The sequence below is a fragment of the Pan troglodytes genome, chromosome X (assembly GCF_028858775.2).
Source record: "Pan troglodytes isolate AG18354 chromosome X, NHGRI_mPanTro3-v2.0_pri, whole genome shotgun sequence".
In the NCBI taxonomy this organism is placed as follows: Eukaryota; Metazoa; Chordata; class Mammalia; order Primates; family Hominidae; genus Pan; species Pan troglodytes.
In genome coordinates this window covers 78,068,124-78,096,069 of record NC_072421.2, presented here as the reverse complement: position 1 = coordinate 78,096,069, position 27,946 = coordinate 78,068,124, and the positions used below count along the sequence as shown (strand labels likewise).

Genomic DNA, 27,946 nt, shown 5'->3' with positions numbered 1-27,946 from the left:
TTGGAGTTATACAAATACTAAAACAAGAATTCAATCCCATGTTTCTGGGTTCTCTAGTTGAGCCAAAGGACCAGGTGTGACTGAACCATGTCTATTCATAACATAAGGTGGACTACTTATTAGCATTTTAGAGAATGGTTCAAATTCTACCATCTAAAATATATAACAAGTGAATTGTCAAAAAAATTACCATGACATTACTTGGGTTGGGTTATTCGACTCATCAATTTTAATTTGGAAATTAAGAAGAAAAATTTTTTTCAAAGAGGGCCCTCTGAAGACATTTCTTTCTTAGAAAGGTCATTTTATGCATTTACAGGGGCTAATTATTTTGCTCTGAGCTACTAAAATGTATATCTATATGATACTATTTTTCTAGGACAGGGAGGTTTGGTTTATTTGATGGGCCATAAAAAACACATGCACATGAAATTCAGCTGTTCATCTATTGTCTATCTTTTGCTCTTTCAAGAGTTACATATAGACAAAAAGTGTGTTTTTGTTGTTGTTTAAAACAAATACATCCATGTAGCACTGCCTTAAACATGAAAATTGTAAAAAAATCACCTTACACTCCCCCATAAAAAAGCAAAAGAAATTATGTGTTACGCTCAAAGATCACGAGTTACATGCTGAATTGGCTTCCAAATAGCATATATGCTAAATAATATGTTTTCTGTTAAAACTTGTAAAATTCAAGAAAAACTGTTTCCTTAATGAAGGATTTAAGAGCAAAACACTGAAATCCCAACAGATTTGCTACTTTCAATATGTGCTGAAGAAATATTCATTAAATGGAGCAGTGGGTCAGCAATAAAATTTCCAAATGCTTATTAAATTTTAACATTATAACTTACAGAATATAACCACCAAATAGAGAGCACAACTAAAAACAAAATGTTAAATGCATTTTATTTTACAATGGTAAAGGAAATAAATCTCAGATTAGGTTAAAATGTTGGGTTTGATGCCTTATCAAAGTGGTCTTCATGAAAATATTTACCAAATTGTAGTTCTACATATCTCCCAATCCTGTTTTAATGTTAATTTACAATGTAAGTTATATTTCTGAAAATCTTCAATGAGTGAGACATATGCACTCTTAAATCAATGTAATTTTGAAAAGTATTGGAAACTTTAAAACTTCAACAATGTTCTCAATTATATGCTTTAACTTCCCATATTTTTAAAGTTGAATGACTACTTCCAGGTAATAGATGCACTGAATAAAAAGGATTTTTAATTGTATCTGAGGCATTTTTCATCTTATTTTTATCAATGCATAACTAAACTGTGACTTTAAAGACAAATGTTAAACTCTCTAATTTGAATGTATTTTAATAGATCTTTGCTGATGTAAGAAGATGGAATTTGGGCACAGAAGCCTTTTCCAGTTTTGAGGGGAGGTTGACATTTCTAGCTCTGATATTTTTGTCTTGAATTTAGCTGGCTTTTCTCTAAATTAAATCAACTAGTTAATCCTTCTCTTTCAATTCTGTTCAACTAAATTGGGCATGAGTCACTATTAGAAGAATATATAAAACTTTAAAAGTTATAAATACCCTACTTGTAGAAGTTTGATAATAATGTGTGGATATTTTTGAAATACAAGAATATTCTGGTTTAAAAAATATGTATCTGTAGCTGACAAAATTTGTCTCACAGATATGAATGTTAGAATTATATTAAAAATTGCTTTCTTTTTTGGTTTTGGTTAGGTTCCTGAAAAAAAAAAAACTTCCTAAACCAAGACTCAGTATTGCGTTTGTACAAAATAAAATGGCTACATATTAAACAGGCAAAGATAATACTGTTTCTCTTTGGTAATGGGAGGTCATATGCTTTAGAGTAGGGTTTTTAAAAAAATAACTTCTATTAACTCCTTTTGGCAAAGAGGCTAGCATTCATTAATTTACAGAAAAATTTTTCCATTTACTACCCTAATCAGCAGAATGAAATAATACTCCTTCTCAAGGGAACTAGCCTAATCCTGGAGAGATATTCATACACTATTGAAGACTGATATTTTTCTGGTTGGTTGGGAGCAAAGTACTAGCTTGGTAACGGTCTCTATAGAAAGCAAGCCATGAGAAATAAAGCTACATCTTTTTCTTCAGTGATACCATCCCCATTCAAGAGGTTTAAATTCTTTCTCTTGAGAAAATCATAGATAGCAGTTCTGAGAGCTTTGCTGTTACAAGGGAAATACATGCTTAAAATGTTAGGAGAACATACCTAGCTTTCAGGCCATTCTTCCATCAGGACTTAAAGCTTTAGGAGAATACCATAAATAATTTGCTTTTTAGGAAAGAAGGAGTTTAAATTCTCAAGGATCAAAGAAAGCTATGGGAGCACATGGGGTATGATATATTTCCAAATAGCTTCAGAATTCTGCTATTCAGTGTCAAATACCACTCTGGAAAATATTGAACCTACTGAATCTATACCCATGACATCACAATCATAGTCCTTTCATTTCTAAATATTTTATTGTAATTACAAATTCTTTGTCAAGAAAGTGGTAAGTCTACAGTGTTTTAAAGCCTCAGGGTTCTGTGATATATAATTCTTTAAAAATATACTGATGGCCACTTGTGCTGTGGTATAAAACATCTCGGAAATATTGGTTATTTGAAAATGCCATATTTGGTGTACTTCTGTCCAATATTGTAATACAGTGAAGATAAGCACAGTCTATAACTGGCAAATTATCAGGATACAACTGTCAGGTCATGTTGTGATAGAAAACGTGATGGTCAATAAAAACTGAAATGGAAACTCACAAAGAATCATAACCAAGTGGAAATACTGAAGTTTTCCAATGGCCTGATCCATATTAATTTAAGACAGCTCCTCTTCTGACACTTCAGGTAATATTGGTCATGAATTATTTTCATTATGGGAAGAAAATACATTTTTAATCCCACTGGTAGATTTTTCTAGCAGTATACTCGATGTGGTAAGTATATATTTAGATATACTGTAAAGGTACACAGTTGTTGAATAAATTATAGTGTTAGGCAAAAATTCACACGAAGAGGCACTTGAGTGGCATGTTAGAAAATGATCTTTGGTAAAGGCAAAGTGAAAAACCTGCTTCATTTAGTTACAATGAAAATATTTTAACTTACTGAAATGGAATGTTTCTCAACATAAAGATGTTTTTCAAATAAGCCATAAAATGGTAAATGCTATGGCTATAAACCTCTGCCTGTTTTTTTCCTGTTTGCCATTTAGAGTCTCTTTGTAGTAGATGATGATAGAAAGCTTTCACATTCAGAGCTGGTCATTTTCATTCGTTTTAACTTATTTTGAGGGGCAAAAAAACCCTGTATCTGATCTCAGTAGTAGTTGCACAGCTGTATGGTATTGTTATTCAAATCCATGTTTTATTATATAGATGACAAATTACTAATGTCCAGGGCTTTCCAGAACCATTTTTTTTCCAGTATTCCTTTAAACTATAGTAGGATTTTTGTATCCAACCCAATTTAATTGTCAAAAAAAATGCTTGAAAAGTCCAGGGTTTTAATGTCTTCTGAATCTGTTGCTTTTGAAATTAGGCATTTCTGTTAAGTACTGAAAATTTATTGATGGTATTGTTCAATAGAAAAAAAGAACTAAATGTAACAAAGGAACTGACTGAATATAAAAAATTTGATACTTCACTGTACATCTTAATTTTAAAACATGAATTTGTCCTTTTATGTTATAGTCAAAGATGCAGGCATCTCTAATATATTTGTCACAGTAAATTTGAAAGTCACAAGTAGTCAAAAGATTTGAAAATCACTTCAAGGGGAACACAACATTTGAAAGTTATTATAGCTAGTCAATAACGTTTGAAAAACATTTAAAGTGGTTGGTTTATAGATATTGTATTTACTATGATGGCTTAATTGATCAAAAATAGTTGGTAACTACTATTCCATCAACTGTAATTGAAAATAATTGGTAACTGTACAAAAATAAAAACAGATCTTGAATTTTACATTTGGAAACTTGCTTTTAAATGGTGTTTAATTAAATCAAAGTTTCTATGGTTGCGTGTGTATTTTTTAACTCATACCATTTGATCCACGAAAGTGCAGTGGGTGGTATGGCTGGAAGCTAACGGGGGGCGGCTCAGGCATTACATAAATAGGGTACCCTGCCTCAGCTGCAAAGTACGGAGCAGGCTGATAAAAGCAAGTTACCTTTCGTGTATTGGGTAGAATATTTAGTTCTCCAAGTACTTTCAAAGCCATCATGGCGATCAGGTGGAGAATCTGTCTTCTTTCATAACTCATGAGGCAAACGGTGCTTTCATTCACAACTCCATGCAAGGTCATAAGGTAGTCATACTTGGTCATTCCTTCACCTATGAAATGGTTGTGGAGGTATGATTCAATTTTCTTTTGCTGTTCTTCTATATGAGGAAAATCAATAAAGAATCTAGAGCACATATAACGTTCTAGGTTTTTGATTTCTGACATACAGGCTGGCTTGAAGCCATGAACCAGCAAGCTGCAGTACTTCAGAAGGCCACCACCTCTAATCTCTTCAGGTTTCCTGGTACATATGAGCTTGTGTTGCAAATGTGTCATTGCTTCCTGGAAGTCTCCATACATGCTTTCAGCTGCCACAACAGGATAGGATTCTTTGGTTAGCTTGGCATTTTTGTCACTGTAGAAGTCTAACATGGGATCCAAAACAATTTGAAAGGAATCTACACTAAATTCAAACTGCCGTCTGAGTGAACTCACAAATTTTAGTTCTAAATTCTTCCCAGTGTTATTTGAAAGGGAGATAAGACTCCAACAATCATGCCCATTGCAAACCTTGACCAATTTCTGTACGTAAGTGTCTTTCATGATATCTGGGGAGAGCTTTTCCTTCTTTACATCTTTTGGTAAAAAGTCAAGTAGACAGCCTAGAACTGCATCCTTAACAACCTGAAATTCTTCGTTACCTGGAAGCTCAACACCAAAAATAACGTCCAGATCCTTATAGCTGATTCCATTATGGCTTGAAAGTATGTAACTTGCTACAGAACCATTCAATCTGGCATCTTTAACAATAATTCCTTGCCCTATGAGTTGATCTTTCACAACATGAATGATGTCTTTTGGTTTTACCTCCATTGTGGGGAAATTCCCCTTTCCATGAATTGGAATTACTTCATCTAACACTTGATCCAGTGTTACAACTTGATCCCAAGTGAGATTGGTGAATCTGATTTCAGACATTGTGAAGTCAGTAGATCACTAGACAGCAAACAAAATATTGGGAAGAAATATGTTAGCACCTTAAAACCAATGCTAAAGCATATGAAAAAGTTAAAAATAGACTTACCCTCAACATAAATCATGATAATACTAGGGAGGAAATTACCAATATATTTAATCATGTTTAAATATAAAAGTGAAATAAAAGCCACAATTATTATATCAAAGATGTTAGATACATTGATGAATGCAAACAGATTTCTCAGGAATTTTCTGGAGTTGTAATGACTGTTGGTATAAAATGGTAGCCTTTTTCAATCTTGCTTCATGTAAATACTATAATGATGGTATTTCTTTGGTGATATAAATTTTGTTCATGGGATAACCATAATGTATCATTGAGATTAATTATCATGATCGTAAAGTGAGACCAGATAACATGTCTCTGTGTTAGAACCAATGGACTCAATGGCATAGTGTTTACAAACAATATATATAATCTTTAATCCCAAAAGCATCAGATCACTCTCTCATATACTTTTCAGTTTCTCATATATAACTGCTCTTACTTAAAAGAATATTACTGAAGTCTTCTGTTAGAGTATGAGCTCCTTTAATTCCTTAATAAGGAAAGTACCTAATTTATCACCTCTTCTATGTGCCCAGTAGCCCTTTAAAAAATGTTAGTTGAAGGAATGTCAATTTAAAATGAAAAACAGATGAGACTACTAAATTTGTACCTGAAATGAGAATAAGAATATATAAACTCATAAGATTCCTAAGCTTTAAAAAATGTTCACTGCAGATTTGCAATATAATATGCTCAGATAATTTTATAGTTTAGGGAATGTTAGGAAGTTAACATTTTATAATATATTGTAACACTATAAATGCAAGTAGATACAATTATGTTGTTACGTACAATCACAGTGATTACATGGATCTTCAAGTACGCTAATAAGTTGTCTAAACAAATAAATCTAGGAAAGTAAATAACATTCAACATGGACATAGTTTTGGGGTTAGGCATTTGTTCCTGACTTCCAGAAATAAAAAACAATATGAAGCCTAAGACAGATTTGTGTGGACAGTATTCATATTTTGCCTATCTAAGGAGCTATCAAAACAGAATATAAATATTTGAAATTTAGTATTATGTATTTCCCTAGTAGAACTAGAGCAAACATAATCATCTTATTTGACATCTACATGGACTACTTTGATAGTCCATGCATTTTGCAAAAGGCCAATTAAGCAACAGCATATCTGTGTTAGTGAGAAGGAAAAATTAAACCTATTCTGTTTCTCTGTATGTAATCCCTAGAAATATGAACTACAGACTGAATATTTATTTTTATTATATGATGAAATGACCTATGAAATAGGATGCTTGTTTTAAGCCACTTTAATGACTAATGTTTATACAGTTTGATCAGCTACGTGAATATCCAAATCGATCCTTAAAGATGGATGGACCAAACTGATTACATATCAGGCTTTCAGAATTTGGTAATTTATCTATCGAATGAAATGATATATATAGCATCTTTAGGACACTGGAAAGAGCAAGATGCTACATGAAGTGATACAACACGCAATGAGAACTGGTAATCTTATTTTCTAATTCCTTCTGAAATTATCACTGAATTATTAGAAGCTAACAGTTTGTTATGCTCAAATTCTCAATCTAGAAAAGGAATAGTTCATAACACTGGCTGGCTTCATGTAAAGGTTTTAGGAAGAAAAACAATTTACCTAATAAATATTTTTTAAATATCACATATAAACTGTAAGATTTTAATTTATGATACAGCAAAAGTTCTAAAATTCCTTCTTCATGTGCAAATTTGTTTTGCAAATATATATTTTCCTTTCCTTAATGGCAAATTTCCATTGTCAATATCAGTAAAAATTTTAAAAAATTCAATGGTCTAATCCTAGGCCTACAGTCTCCATGTAAATCATCTATGATCTGAAAATAAAGGAAAACATTTATCTTGCTATATTGACATTACTGAAATTACGAAATTCTTTCCCAAACAAAAGTTGACAGGACATTTATATACAAATAAAACCATCCAGAGACTTAACTAAAAAAAAATTGCCAAAATGCAGAAGTCCTTGATCAAGAGATATCCTTCAAACCAAGAAATTGGAAGCCCTACTTAATATCTTGGATCTGTTCCTAGATATCAGAGAAGGGAGAAGATAGGATTTTGTTTACCAAACAGAATGGCAGTAAGATCTTGCAAAGATAAGAAAGTGGTCCAAAATTTAACTTCACTTTATACCAGGAAAGTGGTGTAGAAAAACTGTCCATCAGTATGCAACTTTCCAATTGCCACTTAATTATCTATGCTAGTGATTTCCAAACATTCTAGTCTTTTCAATTACCTACAAGCTTTAAACACACACACATAAAATAGTTTAGGCCTAGTATTTCATAATAATTACAGAAACAGTGATGACAACTTGCTAGGATGTGGAGAAACGGTGTCCTTGCGTGAGCAACACATTATTCAATTGTCTAAATCAAGGCTTTAATAACCAGTTAGGTTTTTTTTAACCTTTCTCTAGCCATAACTATGAAAGCTTGTTTTTGGAATCAAGTCTATTTTATTCCATATCATTACTAACTGACAAATTCTGAGTTACCATGTCACTAACTACCTCTACTGTTACATAAGAAAATGAAAATTACAAATTTTTAAAATTAGTCCTAGAAAAAAGCGTTAATTATGATAAAAATTTGTGATACATATACACTCAAACATATATATGTATACATATAGACATATATAAGTACAAAATATAATAAAATACATGTCACAATGGAGTAAATATAAGTGATTTGTACTGATCTGGAATCTATACATGCCTCCAAAAATGCTGACCTCTATTAACATGAATAATCAAGATTTGACAATAATGTTATGCTCCTTTTGGCACAGCTACTGTTCATTTTCACATAATGTACAATATCAATGTAGTGTTATTAGTACAAATTTCAAATATGGCATTAAAGTAATAGGACTTATCTTAATGTGTAGATTATGGCTCCATACTTAACCGCATATAGTAGAGTTAATCACCCATATATCAAAAACAGCACATCAGAAAACTTGTTGGGAAACTTAATTTGAATTTTCTGAAGCAAAAAGTATGGCTAAATAGAAACTTTGGATGAATGTCATGGTAAAGGTGGAAAAACTGCAACAAAGCCACCCACATTGCTTATAATACTGTCTTGGGTACAATCCAACTTTTAGTTACTGAAAGTGTGTTTATTGAGTATGAATTATAAAGCTACATTTTCGTGAGTTAAAATTCCAAATTCAAGGCAGAAACTCTTCAATAATTTTCCACATAAACCTCAATAGAAGCACAAAACATGAAATTTCTAATTATCGTTTTCAAAATGTGGAGATCAGCAGTAGTTCACATTGCAGAACATTTAAATCTTGTTTGGCTCCCTGTCTTCTCCCAATATACTTATCCTTTAAGCTAACATTTTTCCCATCTAGCCTAACCTATTAGTGTGCCTGTAATGTATCTGACTACAGTAAATGCCAAAATCAATGCAAAGTGGTTTCCATTATTCAACTGGTTAAATTCATCTGGGAATGCAAAGCAAAGCAAGCAATTTGTCAAGATATCACAAAAGACTATGAATGGATATTTGTATAATAAAGAAAATGTAATTGTTCTCCCTATTACAACTCTATGTTCCCTTTGACCATGGGAAACATAAGAAGTTAGCCACTCTTTACCTGTCTATATTAATATTAGAACTATATTTTCAAAGACAATGAGAAAAGACATCATACTTACATTGAAAGGATTGCTTTCAAGAATGCAATATAGTTGAGTTAAAATGATTATTCAGTAGATCCTTCAGTGAAGATAGTAATTTTCATATTATCACTGAATAAAGTAATACACCAACCAGAAAAACTGCAAGATAATAAAAGCAAAAATAAAGTTCTTTAATAGATATTATATACAAATAATATAATGATGCCCCATGGCCAACAGTCCTGAAAATTATATACATACATACACACATACATACATACACACACAGACGCATACATACACACAGAAGAAATGATGAAATGATTGCTCTAAAATAGTGGTTCTCAAAGTTTAACATGCATTAGAATTACACAGATGGTTAGTAACTCTAATGCATGTTAAAATTTGACAACCACTATTTTAGAGCAATCATTTTATCTGTGTGTAAACACACAGATTTCTGGGTCCCACCTCCAGAGTTTCTAATTTAGCAGGTCAGATGTGGGGCCAGAATATCTGCATTTCTAATAACTTCCAAGATGATGCTAATGCTGCTGGTCAGGGAATGACACTTTAAGAACTGCTACACTGAAGAAAACTGAGAAGAAATGGTAAAGGAAAAGTAGTCTCAATAGCAGTTCCTAGTCCCTCATATTTTGGCTATTTCCACTTAATTTAAAACATTACATTAAATAATACAGAAAATTCTAATCAAAGTGAATGCCCTTTTAAGCCATAAACTTTTGAAAACATTTCAGCAGTGCAATATTGTTTTCTGAGCTGGACATTAAGGCCAGTAGAAAGTCTTTCTAAAACTTGTATTGTGGTCCTAAATCTAATTAGTTCCCTTACCTATAATAAATGATTGTATATAAAAATGAATTCCTGTACTTTAGAAACTTTCAAGTTATATATCCATATATACCTACCTATAGACAAACAAACAACAAGATTTTGGTCTGAATGTATTATATTTTACCAGTCTAAAGAAGTATTAAACATGATTTGACTATTGGAAAGAGGTATTAGATATTTTATTTGACACATTGCATTTGTTTCCAAGAGAGAATATTAATGTCTGTGAGAAATAACAGTTCAGTATTTAATTAAACAATGATTTACTCATAATCAACCATTATCCCTTTAAAATACAGATACCTATTTCAGAAAAAAATAGTATTTTCTTATATCAAGAAGAAAAGATTATGCTTATCAAATAATATCAATTTGATGTTTCCATACTGTGTTCAATAAGATCGTAGAATACCCTGAATAGTATACTGCAATAAAAAAACTATAAAATAAAGTGTTAATCATCTCACAGAAGTGTCTTGCATTGTTTTCACTCAGTCAAAAGTAAAACCTGTAGTATTACTTTAACCCAAAAGAAAACTACCATTGGTATTTTACTCATTCAATACTGAAAGGAACCACAGTAAATAAAATACTGATTTTGATACTTGTGGACCAATAAGCCAGGCAAGGTCAGAAAGATCCCTCACCCAGTCATTAACTTTGTGTCTGGCTCCATGATGAAAAATGTAAGATGTCTACTGTTTTGTCATTTTGCTCTTCAAAAATAAAGTTGTGATATCAGTTAACTAGTTGGGTGCTCAAATCATATTCTTTTAATAATTGTTGGGAAATATAGAGGGAGCTGTAAAAGGAATAAAGCATTAAAATAGCTATGTAGCAATAAGAGAAACCCTTTTAATCAAATCATCTTAACAGTGAAATTTGCTTTTCTTTTCAACTATCAACACTGCAGATAATTTTTTTGCTTGTTTATTGTGCTAACCCAAAGCAAAAAGATACCAAAGATAGTAAAAGCAGTAAAAAGGAAAGCAAGTGAGTTGTTTTTAATGGGACAAAAGTGATCTCTGTACCAATAGAGAGCCCTAGTGCTTTAGTTGCCTAATTATAGAGAAAGCTAATTAAAAGTAGAAGTGTGTTTCCAGTAGTCCTTATTGTATCAATAAGAATGAGACTGATAAAGAAAATGTGGCACATATACACCATGGAATACTATGCAGCCATAAAAAAGGATGAGTTCATGTCCTTTGCAGGGACATGGATGAAGCTGGAAACCATCATTCTCAGCAAACTAACACAGGAACAGAAAACCAAACACCGCAGGTTCTCACTCATAAGTGGGAGTTGAACAATGAGAACACATGGACACAGGGAGGGGAACATCACACACCGGGACCTATCGGGGTTGGGGGGCTAGGGGAGGGATAGCATTAGGAGAAGTACCTAATGTAGATGACGGGTTGATGGGTGCAGCAAACCACCATGGCACGTGTATACCTATGTAACAAACCTGCACGTCCTGCACATGTATCCCAGAACTTAAAGTATAATAATAATAAAAAAGAATGAGATTGAAAACAAATGCACTTTTGATATACTTTGCCTTGAAAAAGTCATTGATATTTTACAGTTTTCTCTATACATCAAAGAGTTCCCTAATTTTCCCAGATATCTTGAACCTACAATAATTATACATATTTTCTTTTCTGAATGTCTACTATATTTAGTAGACATTCAGATAAGATATTCAGATATTCTATTTAGTAGATACCCATATAACCTTAAAGTAATTCTTAGAATAGCCACCAAATCAGAATATATGCCCCTTTAAAGGGAGATATTATTCCACAGAATAGTTTAGATTATAGGCTATGGAAAACTAGTAGTAGAGTGTAAAAAAATAGAGGTACATATACTGAAAGTTGACCTCATGTTGTCCACCCCATCTTTAAATGAAGATTCCTAGTTGCAACACCTTAAGGCAGATACTTTATCTATGGTTGTAACACTAATTTATTCCTGTAATAGCTAAAGCTTTAAAATGTGTTTGAAATAAAATGGAAATTAAGAAATTGTAAAGAGCCAGTTTTTACTTTCAATTAGATTCACTAGTTTTTTGTTCCACTAACATCTGGATAAGTTTTGCTTACAAAAGAAAGAACTAAATATGTGTTTAGAGTCCAACTGTAGATGCAAAATATTTAAAGGAACTTTGTTCTCAATAGGAAGTAGTATTAACATTAAGCTCTGTAGACAACCTATGAAGGTCCTTTTATAAGTACCATAATCAGAATGTGTTTATCAGTTGTTCTAAATGGGCAGCTATTTTATAATCTGTTCAAAATAGATACCTTGGGTAAAATTTGTTGATTGACTTCAATAATGTGTTAGTCTGTCCCTCTTTGAGGACTTCTGTATTAGTATATTACATTAAAAATAATTACAAAGCAATCTTGAAACATATTTCAGGTTAAAATCTGGCAAAGGATGAAAGTTTTCAATCAAAAAGTGTAACAATTTAAATGAAAACTGTTTTACATGTTTCCAGTGTTTTTATCTAGGTAAAAAGTATAATATTTAGTTTATCTCTGTATTGTTGAATTTGGAATTGTAATCTAGATGTGTGATATTTTAACAGCCAAACACAACAGATTTAAATAAGCATGAGGAAGTCATAGTAAGATTAAGCTGTTTGCATGCATATATTAAACTTTTATTATTGTGTAATTATGATTTTTATATAATTGACCGTAGTGCTTTAATTGCAGAACAATACGTACATCACAAAATTCTGTATCATTTATGCTGTAATACATTGTGGATGTTAACACTGTTGATGTTATGAGTCTATAGCGTTCAAAGTTTCAGAAGGGGGCTGGGCGCGGTGGCTCAAGTCTGTAATCCCAGCACTTTGAGAGGCTGAGGCGGGCGGATCATGAGGTCAGGAGATCGAGACCATCCTGGCTAACACAGTGAAACCCCATCTCTACTAAAAATACAAAAAAATTAGCTGGGCGTGGTGGCGGATGCCTGTAGTCCCAGCTACTCAGGAGGCTGAGGCAGGAGAATGGTATGAACCCGGGAGGCGGAGCTTGCAGTGAGCCGAGATCGTGTCACTGCACTCCAGCCTAGGCGACAAAGAGAGACTCCGTCTCAAAAAAAAAAAAAAAAAAACAAAGAAAAAAACGAAGTTTCAGAAGAGAGTTCTCAATAACTGTTCACTTATAGTATTAGTCATTTTCAAATTTCCTTCCAAAAAATGACTCACATTACTATAGATAATGCTAAAACAGCTCCAATTTGGGTCAATTCACAAACTTATTTTAGTTGCAATAACGTTCATATACCAAAACAACATTTGCAAAAATTCACTTGTCCAGGATTCTACTAATGAATGTGGTCATTTCCAAAATTTATAGCCACTCACAAACGTACCTCAGATAATTGTGAAGCTTGAAAAAGAGATGTTTATTTTTAATTCTTCTTAATTAAAAATGTCTTTAATTATATTTAAAATGAAGTTATTTCACACACTTTTAACTACTATATATTGGGTAATGCTCGGAGATATATGTAGGCAATCCGTTTCAGGGTTGACCCATGCTGGGAGGAGGAGGGCTTCAATTTATCTTGTACCAAAAGATGATGGGAGTGTTAAAGGTTTTAGTTTCTATTCAGACCTACAAGGAGGCAGGCATATACTTTCCATGTTAGTGCTATTTATATCCTGATCTGTCTTTTTTTTTTTTTTTTACTTTATGATCATCTCTTTTAAAATACTATGCTTAGCTCCATTTCCCTTTTTTTTTTGTTTTGTTTTTTTTGAGACAGAGTCTCACTCTGTCACCCAGGCTGGAGTGCAGTGGTGCGATCTTGGCTCACTGTGACCTCCACCTCCCAGGTTCAAGCGATTCTCCTGCCTCAGCCTCCTGGGTAGCTGGGATTACAGGCGCCTGCCACCACGCCTGGCTAATTTTTTTTATTTTTAGTAGAGATGGGGTTTCACCATGTTGGCCAGGCTGATCTCAGACTCCTGACCTCAAGTGATCCATCTGCCTCGGCCTCCAAAAGTGCTGGGATTAGAGGCATGAGCCACCATGCCTGGCCTCCATTTCCCATTTTAAGAGTCAAAGTGTTCTTACTGACTGAGATTTATGCAAATTCCCAGTTTCCTGTCATTTGATGTATAGGGAAATAACTTCTTGAAATTCTTATATGTAGGTGGAACCATACTAAAAGATCCTTGACTTAAGAGGCTTAGGTGAAAGGTTCATTGGAACAATTAAGATAAACATGCTAGGCACCTATAAACACGAAGAGAAAATAGCATACAGGTCCCAAAAAGTTCTCAATTTAAAAGCTTGGTGCTCAGAAGCTTTCCCCAGGCTAAACTTCTGCCCCTAATCCCAGAGAAATCTTACCACATACTTTTCACTCGGCCCTAAACCAGACAAATACAATTCTTGCTGTGTTCACTTGTTTGTGTTGCTATGGCTGTTGTCTATTGCTTCTAAGGATAAAAGTGTACACTGTTCTAAGTAAATCATTGCCTGATTTCTTTCAGGTTTAGCACCATTCCCTTGTAGTGTGGCAGTAAGAGAGAAAAGTTAGGCAGTGAAAAATCAGGCTGCAGGCACAGATAAGAAAACTTGCACAAACCTCTGGCCCACTCAGATGAAGGAACAAGGCCCTCCATAGAAATGCCTTTGTTCTTTGTGCCTAAGATATGCCCACAGCCACTTTAATAAGGGAACAAGGCTCAGCATAGAAATGCTTTTGTCCTTTGTATAACCAGCAGGCTTCAAGGAAATAGTCTCTTCCCCTTTTGTGGGCATGTACATGGTGGGTTCTTGTGGGCACTTCCATTTCCTTTTCTGGACAAGCTTTGGACTGTAAGCCCAGTCTCTATGAATCATCAGTTCAGCTCCTGATGGTCCCAGGGCCAAGCTTTCACTTCAGCTCCTGATAGGTCCAGGCCAAGCTAAGTAGCCCCTATGAATCACCACTTCAGCTCCTGATTGGTCCTGGACCAAGGTCCCAGGCCAAACTTAATCACACTTTCTGTAAGAAAGCCTACAGACTAAGCATAGTCCTTTCCTTCCCAGTCCATAAAAACCCCGGACCCCAACCTCATGGTGGGCAACCAATTTGGGCACCCCTCTCTGCTGCAGAGAGCTTTCTTCTTTCACTTATTAAACTTTTGCTCCAATCTCACCCTTGTTTCTGCGCTCCTTAATTCTCCTGGACATGAGACAAAGAACTCCATGTTCTATCTCAGACAATGAGATACTGCTACATATTTTGGTGCACTGGCAAAAATACAACATATTTTGTTGCATTGGCTGGGAAGAAAGGGATTCATCTAAAGGATGAGTAAGAGCAGAACATTAACTCTTTACTTTCATTTCCAAGGCTTCTTGTCTTAAGTTTCCTTCTCTCAAGAGCAAACAAAAACAGTGGGTTCCTTTTGGCCAGTTAAAAACGAATAGTGTGACTGCCAGACTTAAAGACTCAGGGGAAAGGCTTGCTGGAGAGAACTTTTTCAATCCCCCTTTGCCCTCACGTGTTGAAAATGTTGACTTTGTTCCAATCCAGTTTCCTTTCACAAAGGACCTAGCTGTCATGTGAGGCCGGAAGGAGGTCCTGGGGCAACTGAAGGTATCTGGCTGAGGCTACACTTCAGTGTTACCTGGGGGCCCTTGGACTAACTCCAGTCACCAACAGCCCATTAGAGAATTGGCAAAAGGACTTCCAGTCTTTTTCTATCACATTTTCCTTCTTTTTTTGTTTTTTGCAACTATCATGTTTCCTATCCCTGCTTTGTATGCAATGTTGTGGGTGTTTTTGCAACCTGGGGATATAGTCTTACTGGGCAAAGTCAGCTGGAGCCTTAGGAATGTAATTCAACGAATTATTGTCTCTGTGGTTTCCTTAAAATGGGGGATTCCAAGATCTGAATCTATTCAGAAAACCTATTTATCTGAAAACCTATTTATCTCCCAACAATAGCACTCAATGGAGTTAAACAGGGAGTTATTTCTCCCCAAGCAACTATCCCCTCCTTCATTTAAGCTGTTCCTTTTCCCATATGAGAAGCCAGCACTGCCCAGCAGAACTAAAATACTTTTCTATGAAAAAGTTGATATGGTGTGGCTATGTCCCTACTCAAATCTCATCTTGAATTCCCATGTGTTGTGGGAGGGAACTGGTGGGAGGTAACTGATTCATGGGGGAAGTCTTTCCTGTGCTGGCCTCATGATAATGAGTCTCATGAGATCTGATGGTTTTAAAAAGAGTGTTTCCCTGCACAAGTTTGCCTTCTGCCATCCATGTAAGACATGATTTGCTCCTCCTTGCCTTCCAACATGATTGTCAGGTGTCCCAGCCTCTTCCTTTTGTAAATTGTCCAGTCTCAGGTATGTCTTTATCAGCAGCATGAAAACAGACTAATACACAATTTTCTTCTGCTGGGAGGCATACTTTAAGACAGCCTATCAAGCCCTAAAACTCTCTTTCTAACTTTTGTCTAAAAAGAATTTGGAGTCAGTTTTTACCTAACATTTCAGACCTTACAGCGCCATCTAGTGGGATGGAATTTTTCTCCTTGGGGAGCCTTGTCAGCTCTTTGCCCCAAATTTCTAGTTCCCCCAATTTTTTCTCTCTTACATCCGTCTATCAGTGATCAGGCCCCATACCCTATTTGTAGTCAGAAAAACTCCACTTTCAATGGCCAGGAGGAAGCCATCCTGGTAAGACAGATTCCAGCCTTGGTACTGTCCCCATCAAAGGAAAAACAGCCATTCAATCTTTGTATTCTTTTAAGGCACATGCTCTGAATGTAACTACATTGACATTTAAACAACAATGGGATTTTATATTTGGAAGTCAATTGGTGTCATTCTCTGGAATTCTAATGTTTCACTGGGGCCATAGGAAGGGAAGCCAGAGATAGTATTAAAACACTCCCTCTGTTAAAGAGTCTTGCCCAAATCCAACTACTACATAATCTCTCCCAGGCCCCTAGGGTATCTTGGGAGCCCTATGGGCCAAGTGTGTCTAGGAAACCAGCAAGATGGAGGGCTAGGGTCACTCTGGGTCACTCAGAAAAGAGAAAGGAGACATCTTTCCCCCGCCTCTTTTCTAGTTGGGTAACAAACCATCTGCAGTCTGTATTCCTCTTGAGTGCATTCTAAAACACTGGAACTCCTTTGACCCTAGGACTCAAAAGAAAAAAAAATGGCATATATTCTGTTGTACAAGTGCATGGCCATCTTACCAACTTCAGGAGGGACAGAAGGCCTGGCCTCCTCAGGAAAGTGTTAATTTCAATACTATCCAACAACTAAATCTTTTCTGCAGACTGGAGGGCAAATGGTCTGAGGTTCCCTATGTACAAGCTTTCTTTGCCTTGCAAGATAACCCAGATCTTTATAAGCATTGTAAAATTAATCCTGCCCTTCTTGGCAGTCATATCAGCCAAGCCTACAAAAAATAACTCCCCAAAGTCAGAAAAACAAACCCCTGGGGAACTCTCAAATGCAACTTCTAAATGCCCTACCTTTCCCCAAGGGCTCCCAGCAGTCATATCATCAGCTCCTCTGGCTGTAACATCCAAGAAACCCCTAATTTCGCTGTTGCTTCTGTAGGAAATGACCAATGGACATGGTACTATTAGGGTTCAAATTCCCTTCTCATTGCAGAACCTTAAACAAATAAAGGGTGTCCTAGGCAAGTTTTCTAATGACCCCAATAAATATATAAAGGCTTTCCAAAATCTAACCCAAGTGTTTAATCTTGCATGGGGAAATGTTTTTTTACTCCTAGCCAAATCCTAATGGCTGCCAAAAAGCAGGCAGCCCTACAGGCAGCAGAGAGATTCAGAGACAAACACCATGTCTCCTATAGCCAGTCAACAGAGAAACCCAGTCAAAAAGGGAAAGACGGTGAAGAAAAAAAAAAAGCAGGATCCCCATTCCCAATAGAATGCAAAGAACCAGAACCAAACATCTTAATTACTCTAAACTGTCTTTGTTAAATCAAAAACCAGATGGCCTTTTTAAAAAGGCTGAGAGAAGCTTTAGTGAAACACACCTCCCTATCTCGTAATTCAATTGAGGGACAGATAATCTTAAAAGATGTATTTATTACTCAGGAAGCCCCTGATATCAAAAGGAAACTACAAAAGCAGGCTATGGGACCAAAGGGTACCTTATAAAAATCTCCTGAAGACAGCCTCCTTGGTCTTTTACAAGAGAAACCAGGAGGAGGAGGCCCAGGAAAAAGAGGGGAAGCACAAGAAAAGAACAGAAGCAGTAGTGGCCACTTCACAGGCCTATAAAATCCAGAGTCCTGGCTGGGTGCAGTGGCTCACGCCTGTAATCCCAGCACTTTGGGAGGCCGAGGCAGGAGGATCACTTGAGGTCAGGAGTTTGAGACCAGCCTGGCCAACATGGTGAAACTCCGTCTCTACTAAAAAAAAAAAAAAAAAAAAAAAAAAAAAATTAGCTGGGCGTGGTGGCAGGGACCTGTAATCCCAGCTACTCGGGAGGCTGAGACAGGAGAATTGCTTGAACCCAGGACGTGGAGGTTTCAATGAGCCGAGATTGTGCCACCGCATTTCAGCCTGGGCGACAAAACAAGACTCTGTCTCAAAAAATAAACAAACAACAACAACAACAAAAATCCAGAGTCCCCTGGTGCACCTGCTAATTGCTATCAGTATGGCAAACCAGAACACTTCAAAAGGGAGTGCCCAGGCAATAAAAAAGCCACCTCATCCCTGTCCAGCTTGTGGTGGGGACCACTAAAAGGCAGAATGTCTCCAGAGGTACAAGTCACCAGGTCCAGGGCCTGTCTCACAAATGATCCAGCAGGACTAATGGGTCCTGAGGCTCAACCCCCCGGCTCCATCAACTCAGACTGCCATTATGACTCAGGGGCCCTGGGTAATTCTGGAGGTAAAAGGGAGGAAGGTAAACTTCCTTCTAAACACCGAAGCTGGTCTTTCTGTTCTCCTCCCCAATCCAGGCCTCCCTTCCTCCCACTGCACAATCGTGAAGGGCTTCTCTAGAAGGCACTAAAAGCTCTTCATAATTTCTTAGCTAAAAGGGAATATAGGGTCTCAAAATCTAAAGCTCAGCTCTGTCAGACTTCAGTAAAGTATGTAAGTCAGCCTTATCAAAAGGGATGAGAGCACCAGGTGAGAAAAGGATTAAGCCCATTTACTTTAACAGTTAAGAGGATTCTTAGGCATTAATGAATTTTGCAGACTGTGGGTACCTGGGTACAGTGGAATAGCTCACCCTTTATACCACCTCATAAAAGAAACTCGAGCAGATAAAACTCACTCCCTAACTTAAGAACGTAAAACTCAAAAGCCTTTAAACAATTAAAGCAAGCCTTGCTTGAAAGCAGCAGCTTTCTTCAGTCTTCCCACAAGGAAGGCATTTAATCTCTATGTATCAGAAAGCAAGGGAATAACCCTGGAAGTTTTAACTAAGGCTCGAGGTGCAGCTCAACAATCAGTGGGTTACCTAAGCAAGGAATTTAACTTAATGGCTAAAGGATGGCCAGCCTGCCTCTAAGAAGTTGCAGTGGTGGCTTTGCAGGTGCCAGAAGCCAACAGGTTAACCATGGGGAATAACTTAACTGTTTACACCCCACACAATATAGCAAGACTGCTGTCCTCTAGGGAAAGTCTCTGGCTAACAGACAATCACCTCCTCAAATATCAAGCTTTGCTGCTAGAGTGATCTGCAGTCCACCTAAAAAACTCCCCGTCTGAATGCAGCCACTTTCTTCCAGAGAAAACTAGAAAACCTGAACATTATTGTGAACAGATAGTGGTATAAACTGATAAAAGAAATAGTAAGAATCACTGTTTATACTCTCTGTAGTTTTAATTAATAAAAAATAATTTTCTTAAAAAGTGCTCAGCTTAATTAAAAGTGGATATTTAAGTTATAGGTATATTTTTAAAACCTTTATGTTTTTCTCTTCATAAATTTGTTTTTCTGGAAAACGTTTTTTCTCAGTCAACTAAATTATTTTCCTCCACTCTGTCTTGCCACTCTTGGTGCATGCATAAAAGGCCCTAGGATAACTTCTGGTAACCCAGGACTCCTTGAGAAAACAGAAAAGTCACCACAAATCCCATTTTGGGAAAAATATCTGTTTTCCTCATTAAACCCCTGAAATTAGAGGCAAATAAATACCTCTCAAAATCTATTTTCGCCTTCCAGGTATGCTTGTTTGTCAGGCCACAGAAACTACATACTTTCTGAGCCCTATTCTTAAATGGTTCCACCCTAAGCTGCTGGATTTTCTTCTGCCTGTCTGTGTAGTTATACATGTGTTGTGTGTGTAATGTCTATTTAAGAAGAGCTCTAATTAATTAACTTGAAAAAGGATAAGCCCTTGGATCAAATATTTTTTAAAGGGAAAAATAAAAGCTCTGGTACCTTTCAGTTCGTGTGACTTTAATCTTTAAAAAATAAAAACAGCCTCAAAGATTATTGGTAAAATGCAAATGTCTTCAAAATATAAATAGGTAGTCTAAATCATGCAAGTCACATAGTAGGTTTGCTAAATGTTTTAAGGTTTTAAACTGCTTCTTTGGCCTTTAAAAACTGTTCAACTTGCCTGCTTCACAACGGGTAAGGTCTGGGGACATATGAAAGTAACCATGCCTCTAATTATGCTGAAAAACATCAAACTTTATCTGCACCTAGTATATAATTATAACAACTTACCAAGTTTTACATTAAAGTTAAAGATTGCTGAGTTACCATTATAACATGTAATTAAGTCTACTGTATTAGTCTGTTTTCATGCTTCTGATAAAGGCATACCTGAGATTGAGAAGAAAAAGAGGTTTAATTGGACTTACAGTGCCACATGGCTGGGAAGGCCTCAGGATCATGGTGGGAGGCGAAAGGCACTTCTTACATGGTGGCAGCAAGAGAAAATGAGAAAGAAGCAAAAGTGGAAACCCCTGATAAACCCATCAGATCTCATGAGACTCATTCACTATCATGAGAATAGCACAGGAAAGACCAGCCCCCATGATTCAGTTACCTCTCCCTGGGTCACTTCCACAACATGTGGAAATTCTGGGAGATACAAGTCAAGTTGAAATTTGAGTGGGGACACAGACAAACCATATCAACTACTGAAAATGGATTTACGTGCAAGGCGTGTGAAAACAGTAAAATGTGTTTTTACTAAAAAATTGTAAGAAGGCATGGAAATGTACATTTTGCCTAGGGATAAAGAATTTTCTTAAATAAAATAAAGCAGAAGATTTAAGCAAACTGTGGAAAAACTGTATGAATTAATCTTACCATGAAAACTCTGTATATACATGTTAACTAAATTCAAAGGAGTATTACATAGATTTTTCTTTAAGTTAAGCATTAAAATAAAAGCACAACAAGGTATTCTTTTCAGCAAAATTTGTAAAGGGTTATAAAAGGTTTGTAAAAATCTCACTTCATGATCAAACCAGTGAAAATTAAATATAATTGTCCACAAGGTTTCATTAAAAATTGGGGTTAACATTAATAGTAAACTAATGCAAGGGTAAAATTTGGCTTTCTCTCTTGAACAGGATTTTTGTGTAATACTAAAGGCTAATAAAAGGCTTTTGATTTTTCAAATTTTTAAGCCATCATTTTAGAAAAATAAATAACTTATGGTAATCTAAAATTTCATTTCATAATATCAAGTGTTTTAAACCAATAACATATTTAACAGGCTTCCCAAAATAAATAGACTTTCCTAACACCTAGCTTTCGGATGCTACAGCGGGCCTAGAGCATCCAGAAAACAAGTAAACAGAATTATTAAAGATGTTTAAATACATGGAATTGCCAAAGTAATGTTTAATCTTCTTCAGGTTATATTTCAGTAAATATTATTATTATTATTATTATTATTTTTTGAGATGGAGTCTCACTCTGTCGCACAGGCTGGAGTGCAGTGGCGTGATCTTGGCTCACTGCAACCTCTGCCTCCCGGATTCAAGTGATCCTCCTGCCTCAGCCTCCCGAGTAGCTGGAATTACAGGTGCCCACCACCATGCTCAGCTAATTTTTGTATTTTTAGTAGAGACAGGGTTTCACCATATTGGCCAGGCTGGTCTCGAACTCCTGACCTTGTAATCCGCCTACTTCAGCTTCCCAAAGTGCTGGAATTACAGGCATGAGCCACTGTGCCCAGCCTTCAGTAAATATTATTAACATATGTTCTAAAACCATATGGGATGTCTAAGGTTCTAATGTTTAAATATATGCTATCAATTATAATTGAAATTATCTTAAACTGTTGTAAACCACAAAAATAACCAAATTTCTTTGATAATTGTGTTTCTAACTGTAAACACCCTGATCATTTTGTCATTTAAGACAATTGTCTTGTTTTAATCCTCTTCAAAAAATGTTTTAAACTCAGCTGTAAAACTTTAACAGGTGCTTTCAAATGCAGGTATCTAATAATGGAAAAGCATACAGGATTCATAAAAAGCTGAAATGTTTATAAATATCAAGCAAAACAAGAGTTAACTGAATGGACTGAACTCATAAAAAGCTAAAATAATCTTTTTAACTTTTGCTTAAAATATTGCTAATCCTTGTTTTGTTTTTCAGTCAAGAAAACTTATTTTAAACTAGATACAGCCTTTAACAATTAAGTGAGGTATAGTCCTGAAAGCAAAATGTAAAACATGTTTGTTTCTCTCTGCCTGGTTCCTCTAAAATTCAGACACCAGATGTAAGCATTCTTAACTTCTAACAATATATTGTTTGCATCAGTGCAATAAGAATGCATTTTCTTTTGCAACAGAACAATTTAAAAACTGGTGTTTTGCCAAGGGTTTAACTAAAAGGATGTGTTTCCCTTTAAGAAGTCAAGCTTAACTTGAAAAGCCAAAAAAAGCCCCTTGGAAAAATTGGCCTCACACTTTGTCTACACAGTCCCCGTACAGGGTTCTTAATCTGTGGTGAGTAAAAAAGTCATTTTCTAACAGGCCCAGAACACCATGCTCTTGAAACCTCAGAAAAAAAGGAGTTTACCCAACTCACAGGTATTTAAGGGTGCAAACCCATGGCTGGGCTCAGCTTTAAAAAGTCCTATCTAAGATTCCTTGTAAAACAGAGTTCCATCAAAGCCCATCTAAAAGGCCTATGTAAAGGTAATTATTCTTGCTGCAGTTTCTGTAAATAATCAGGCCAAGTATGAGACTAAAGTCTATTTTGCAAACAACACAGTCTTATCATAATTTGTTTTTAACAAAAATGAGGACTGGAGAAAAAATTATGTTTCAAAAGTTATCATACAGCTGTCATTAATTTCTAGTCTCAGTAGTTGTTTTCAAGTTCTTGCCTACCTACATTTTAAACTAACCCTATTCCTGTAAATCAACCAGCAATCTCCAACTACCACTCAAAGGAAACAAAAGGGAATGGGTAATGTAGAAATTGAAAACAATACTCTAGTTCTGGGCAATTATCCCACAAGTCCTGCCAGGTAATAAAAGTAAATAAAGTGCACATAACCCACAAGTTTCTTTGTTTAAAAAGTAAAACCAAGAAAGCTAACCGAAGCCAAGCCCCATGAACCCAAATCTTAACACGCATAACTAGCCATCACTTAGCCTTGGAATTTTTAAGCTTCTTTACCTCCATCCTTGTTTCATTTTAATACATGTACTCTAATAACCCACATTGTTTCTTCTCATCTAACGGCTATCAAGCTACAAATGGTAATGCAAAAGGAACCATGCATAAACATGCCTTTCTTCCAAGGACCCTTAAGCCAGCCCCAAAAGAAACCCTAGTTGCTGTTCCCCACACAACACCCATCTCCAGCAAAAAGTAGCTAAAAAAAAAAAATCAACGCTTAATCTCCCTAACAGCAGTTAGGGTCTCCACTCCTGAGGGGGAGAATAAGAGAGAAAAGGTGGCAGTTAGGGTGGGCCCTTGGTAAAACTCCTGTAATTGGAGAAACAGCCTGAAAAATCAGGCTGCAGGCACAGATAAGAAAACTTGCACAAACCTCTGGCCCACTCAGATAAAGAAACAAGGCCCAACCTTTGTTCTTTGTGCCTAAGACATGCCTGCAGCCACTGTAATAAGAGAACAAGACTCTGCATAGAAATGTCTTTGTCCTTTGTATAACCAGCAGGCTTCCAGGAAATAGTCTCTTCTCCTTATGTGGGCATGTACATGGGGTGCTCCAGTAGGTTCTGGTGGGCACTTTTTTTTTTTTTCTTTTCTAAACATGCTTTAAACTGTAAGCTCGGCCTAAATAAATCATTGCTTCAGCTCCTAATTGGTCCCAGGGCCAAGGTCTTTGGCCAAGCTTTCACTTCAGCTTCTACTAGGTCCTGGGCCAAGCTAGGTAGCCCCAATAAATCATCACTTCAGCTCCTGATTGGTCCCAGACCAAGCTAAATCACACTTTCCTCAAAACAGCCTGCAAACTATGCACATTCCTTCCCATCCCGGTCCATAAAAACCCTGAACCCCAGCCTCATGGTGGGGAACCCCTTTGGGCCCCACTGTCTGCTGCAGAAAGCGTTCTTCTTTTGCTTATTAAACTTTCACTTGAAATTCACCCTTGTGTCCACGCTCCTTAATTCTCTTAAATATAAAAAAAAAAAACTCTGGATACTATCTCAAACAACAAAATACTGCTACATACTTTGCTTCATTGGGAAAACTACAACAGTAGTACTACTTCCCCTTCCTACTCTTCCTCTGCCCCTTCCAGTGGCTGTAGCTGGTAAAGATTTATAGCTATGTGAATTCAACAGCCACCAAGTGAGCTTCTCTTGCTTCTGATGTAAATGATGCAGAGTTGCTGCCTCTCCAAACTGCCACCAATTTCAGAGAAGCAAGCTGGCCAGAGAAATCTCCAGCCCCTTTTGAAGGGAATCGCTGAGAATACTCTGAAGTACAACAGGCTTTCAAGCAAGCTGGGAGGTAAAGCCACCTAGTGAGACCAAAATGCCATTCTCTCTGCACTGGATGCTGTACAACTCGCCATGACCCTCACAGTAAACCCAGTAACCTAATGAGCTTTTTCCACATCATTCCAAATCACTAACCCCTCTGTGGATAACCCTGTCAACACTCAAGGAATTAAGTATTCTCTGAAGGGGACTCCAGAATTATAGCCAACACCATATACATCTTTCACATCCCTCTTAAACACTATCTGAGGAAGGAGAAAAGTAGAAACTCATCCCAATGTTTCTAGAAAAAGCCTTTTATTAACAAAAAAAACCCAAAAAACTTCTGTTCATAGCTCTCCCCGTCTACTCACCGCACCCTCTCAGACATTAGAACTTACCTCACCAACTGCTGCTCTCCTCAAACCCATCCCATCAAGGAGAAAAACTACAGGGGTGTGGTGTTAGCGTGAGGCTCAGGAGGGAGCCTGCTAGTAGGCAAGCAAGAGAAGGGGCCATTAAAGAAAGATAAAATGAAACGCAATTTTTTTTTTTGAGACATAGTCTAGCTCTGTTGCCAGGCTGGAGTGTAGTGGCGCGATCTCAGCTCACTGCAATGTCTGCCTACCAGGTTCAAGCGATTCTCCTGCCTCAGCCTCCCGAGTAGCTGGGATTACAGGCATGCGCTGCCATGCCCAGCTAATTTTTGTATTTTTAGTAGAGACGGGGTTTCACCATGTTGGTCAGGATGGTCTTGAACTCCTGACCTCGTGATCCACCCACCTCAGCCCCCCAAAGTGCTGGGATTACAGGCATGAGCCACTGCACCCAGCCATGAAATGCATTTTTTTAAAGGGAGAGAAATAAAGAAAGAAGGAATCATATGGATTCTACCTACCCTAGGTGGGGTGATCTCTTATTACTTTCCATTCTCCTTCATTGCTGAACTTTCTCCCATGGGATACTACTACCTTTCTCCTTTCCTACACCAAAAACTATTTTCCCTTTTTTTCTTATAAATAATGACTTGCCCCATGAATTCCCAACCTCCCACTCAGTAACCTCCACTTTTTTTCCCACCCCCCGACACACAAATAACTCCTCCTTCTCCTCACATTTCTTCAAGCATTTCCAACACAAATACAAATTTAAGTTCACGCTCAGAAGGCAGTTTTGCTGAAAGAAGTGGCATTTTTTTCTAGTCACTTTTTTCCTTAAGTCTCCTTATCATGGGGAAGTCCCCTCCCTCATTTCAACACCTTCTACTCTTAGTTTGGCTACAGATATTCAGGTCCTCATATTTTCTCTCACATCTGCAGTTAATTTTCATAGGAGAAAAAGGGTGAATGATAATGGCATTCTTTAAAGAAACAATTTCAAAATGCAGTCTTTGCTATTTTAAAATACAATTGGCTTAATAAAATCCATTAAGTTTATGATTAATTTGATTAATTTTCTAAGCTTTACTACTAGAGGAAAATAAGGTAACTTCACTCTTAAGGTACTTAAAAGCTATACAAGTGAGGCCAGGCACGGTGGCTCACGCCTGTAATCCCAACACTTTGGGAGGCCGAGGTGGGTAGATCACGAGGTGAGGAGATCAAGACCATCCTGGCCAACATGGTGAAACCCCGTCTTTACTAAAATACAAAAAAAAATTAGCTGGGTGTGGTGGTGCATGCCTGTAGTCCCAGCTACTCTGGAGGCTGAGGCAGGAGAATCGCTTGAACCTGGGAGGCAGAGATTGCAGTGAGCCGAGATCATGCCACTGCACTCCAGCCTGGTGACAGAGTGAGACCCCATCTAAAAAACAAATAAACAAACAAAAACTATACAAATGAGATAAGATTTGAGTGCTTTAAAGGAAAAAAAATAATCTGAAAAGGAAGTTCAGGACTATATAAAAAAAATACAGATATGTAAACATGCTTGATTACCTGACAATAACTTTCTTTCACTGGTATGTAGTAATTAAAAACATTTGATATCAAAAAAGGAATTAGGTATAGTCTTTTAATACTTCACTTCAGAAACAAATTAAAGTTTGAAAATAATCCATCATCAGGCTATTTATTGAGATGTCAATGTGTCAGTCAATTAATGTAGGATGTAGGGAGTTTTGTAACTCTCTTACTCTAGAGTTCTGAAAAAACATAATTCTTAATACTATATCAACGTATCAGTTATGTCTTTTATCTCTTACTCTTGAGCTAGTTCAGAAAATAAAATATTAAAACAATTATTGATGCCCTTTTAAACATATTAACTGAGTTCAGTTTTACCACAGCCATGATTTTGGGCACAGTTATTAATGAAAGAGATAATTTTCAAAGATATTTTAGTTGAATCAAATAAGTTTCTGGACAAAATATAAATTAAATGTCAATTTTGATGTGTGCTCAGAGTGACAACTAAAAGAAAAACTCCCTTTCTACAAGATTGCTCACCGTGTCTTCTGAGAGTAGACTTTGCTGAATTTAACAGTCTTACTCTGAAGACTAACATCCTTTACCAGAGTTCTGCATCACCTGATCTCCACACATTCTCTACACCTCACTTGCTGCAATTCCAGGGTTACTGTTGCCAGGAGACAAGGAATATTATTATTGCATCATTAATGCTCTTATAGATGGGGGAATTTTCAAAAAATAAATTTAAATGGGGCAATTCTGAGTCCCAAATCTCAAAAAAGACAATGTTATACTAGATATATTAAAGATTAAAAACAGGTTCCTCAAGATACTTGAACTTAAGTTAAAAAATAGTGAAGAGGGAGGAAGGAGAAAAAAATAGTGAAAATAACCAGTTAAACCATGCAGATTCACACAGATAGGCAAACATTTTTGTTTTGTAAGTATTGTAACTGCCTACATGTAACTTCAAAATTAAGTTGTAATTTCTGAAATACAGAATTTGGGAAAATATTCTCTATTTAATTTTTACCCCCAAGTGAACATATTTTTGTTTAAAAAAAAATTCTTAAACAATTAAAAAGAGGCTGGTCATGGTGGCTCATGCCTGTAATCCCAGCAATTTGGAAGGCTGAGGCTGGAGGATTACTTGAGCCCAGGAGTTCAAGACTAGCCTGGGCAAGATAGAGAGACTTCGACTCTATAAAAAATATAAAAAGAAATTAGCTCGGTGTGGGGATGCATATCTGTCATCCCAGCTACTCAGGAGG

General features: G+C 36.3%; 1 protein-coding gene across 2 annotated transcripts in view; it reads right to left on the bottom strand.

Annotated features, from left to right (window-relative positions):
- Positions 1–895: 895 nt before the first annotated feature.
- Positions 896–27,946, bottom strand: part of TENT5D (terminal nucleotidyltransferase 5D) — a 108,987-nt gene continuing 81,936 nt past the window's right edge. The window contains exons 1-3 of one of the 2 annotated variants that reach the window (XM_001144432.3): positions 27,213–27,335; positions 9,039–9,161; positions 896–5,246 (exon numbers count right to left, since the gene is read on the bottom strand). In XM_001144432.3, coding sequence (XP_001144432.1) covers positions 4,059–5,228 — 1,170 coding nt within the window. In that variant the 5' untranslated portion in view covers positions 5,229–5,246; positions 9,039–9,161; positions 27,213–27,335 and the 3' untranslated portion in view covers positions 896–4,058. Of the gene's footprint in view, positions 5,247–9,038; positions 9,162–27,212; positions 27,336–27,946 lie in introns of those variants that run through there. The other variant, XM_054676395.2, reaches the window with a different exon arrangement.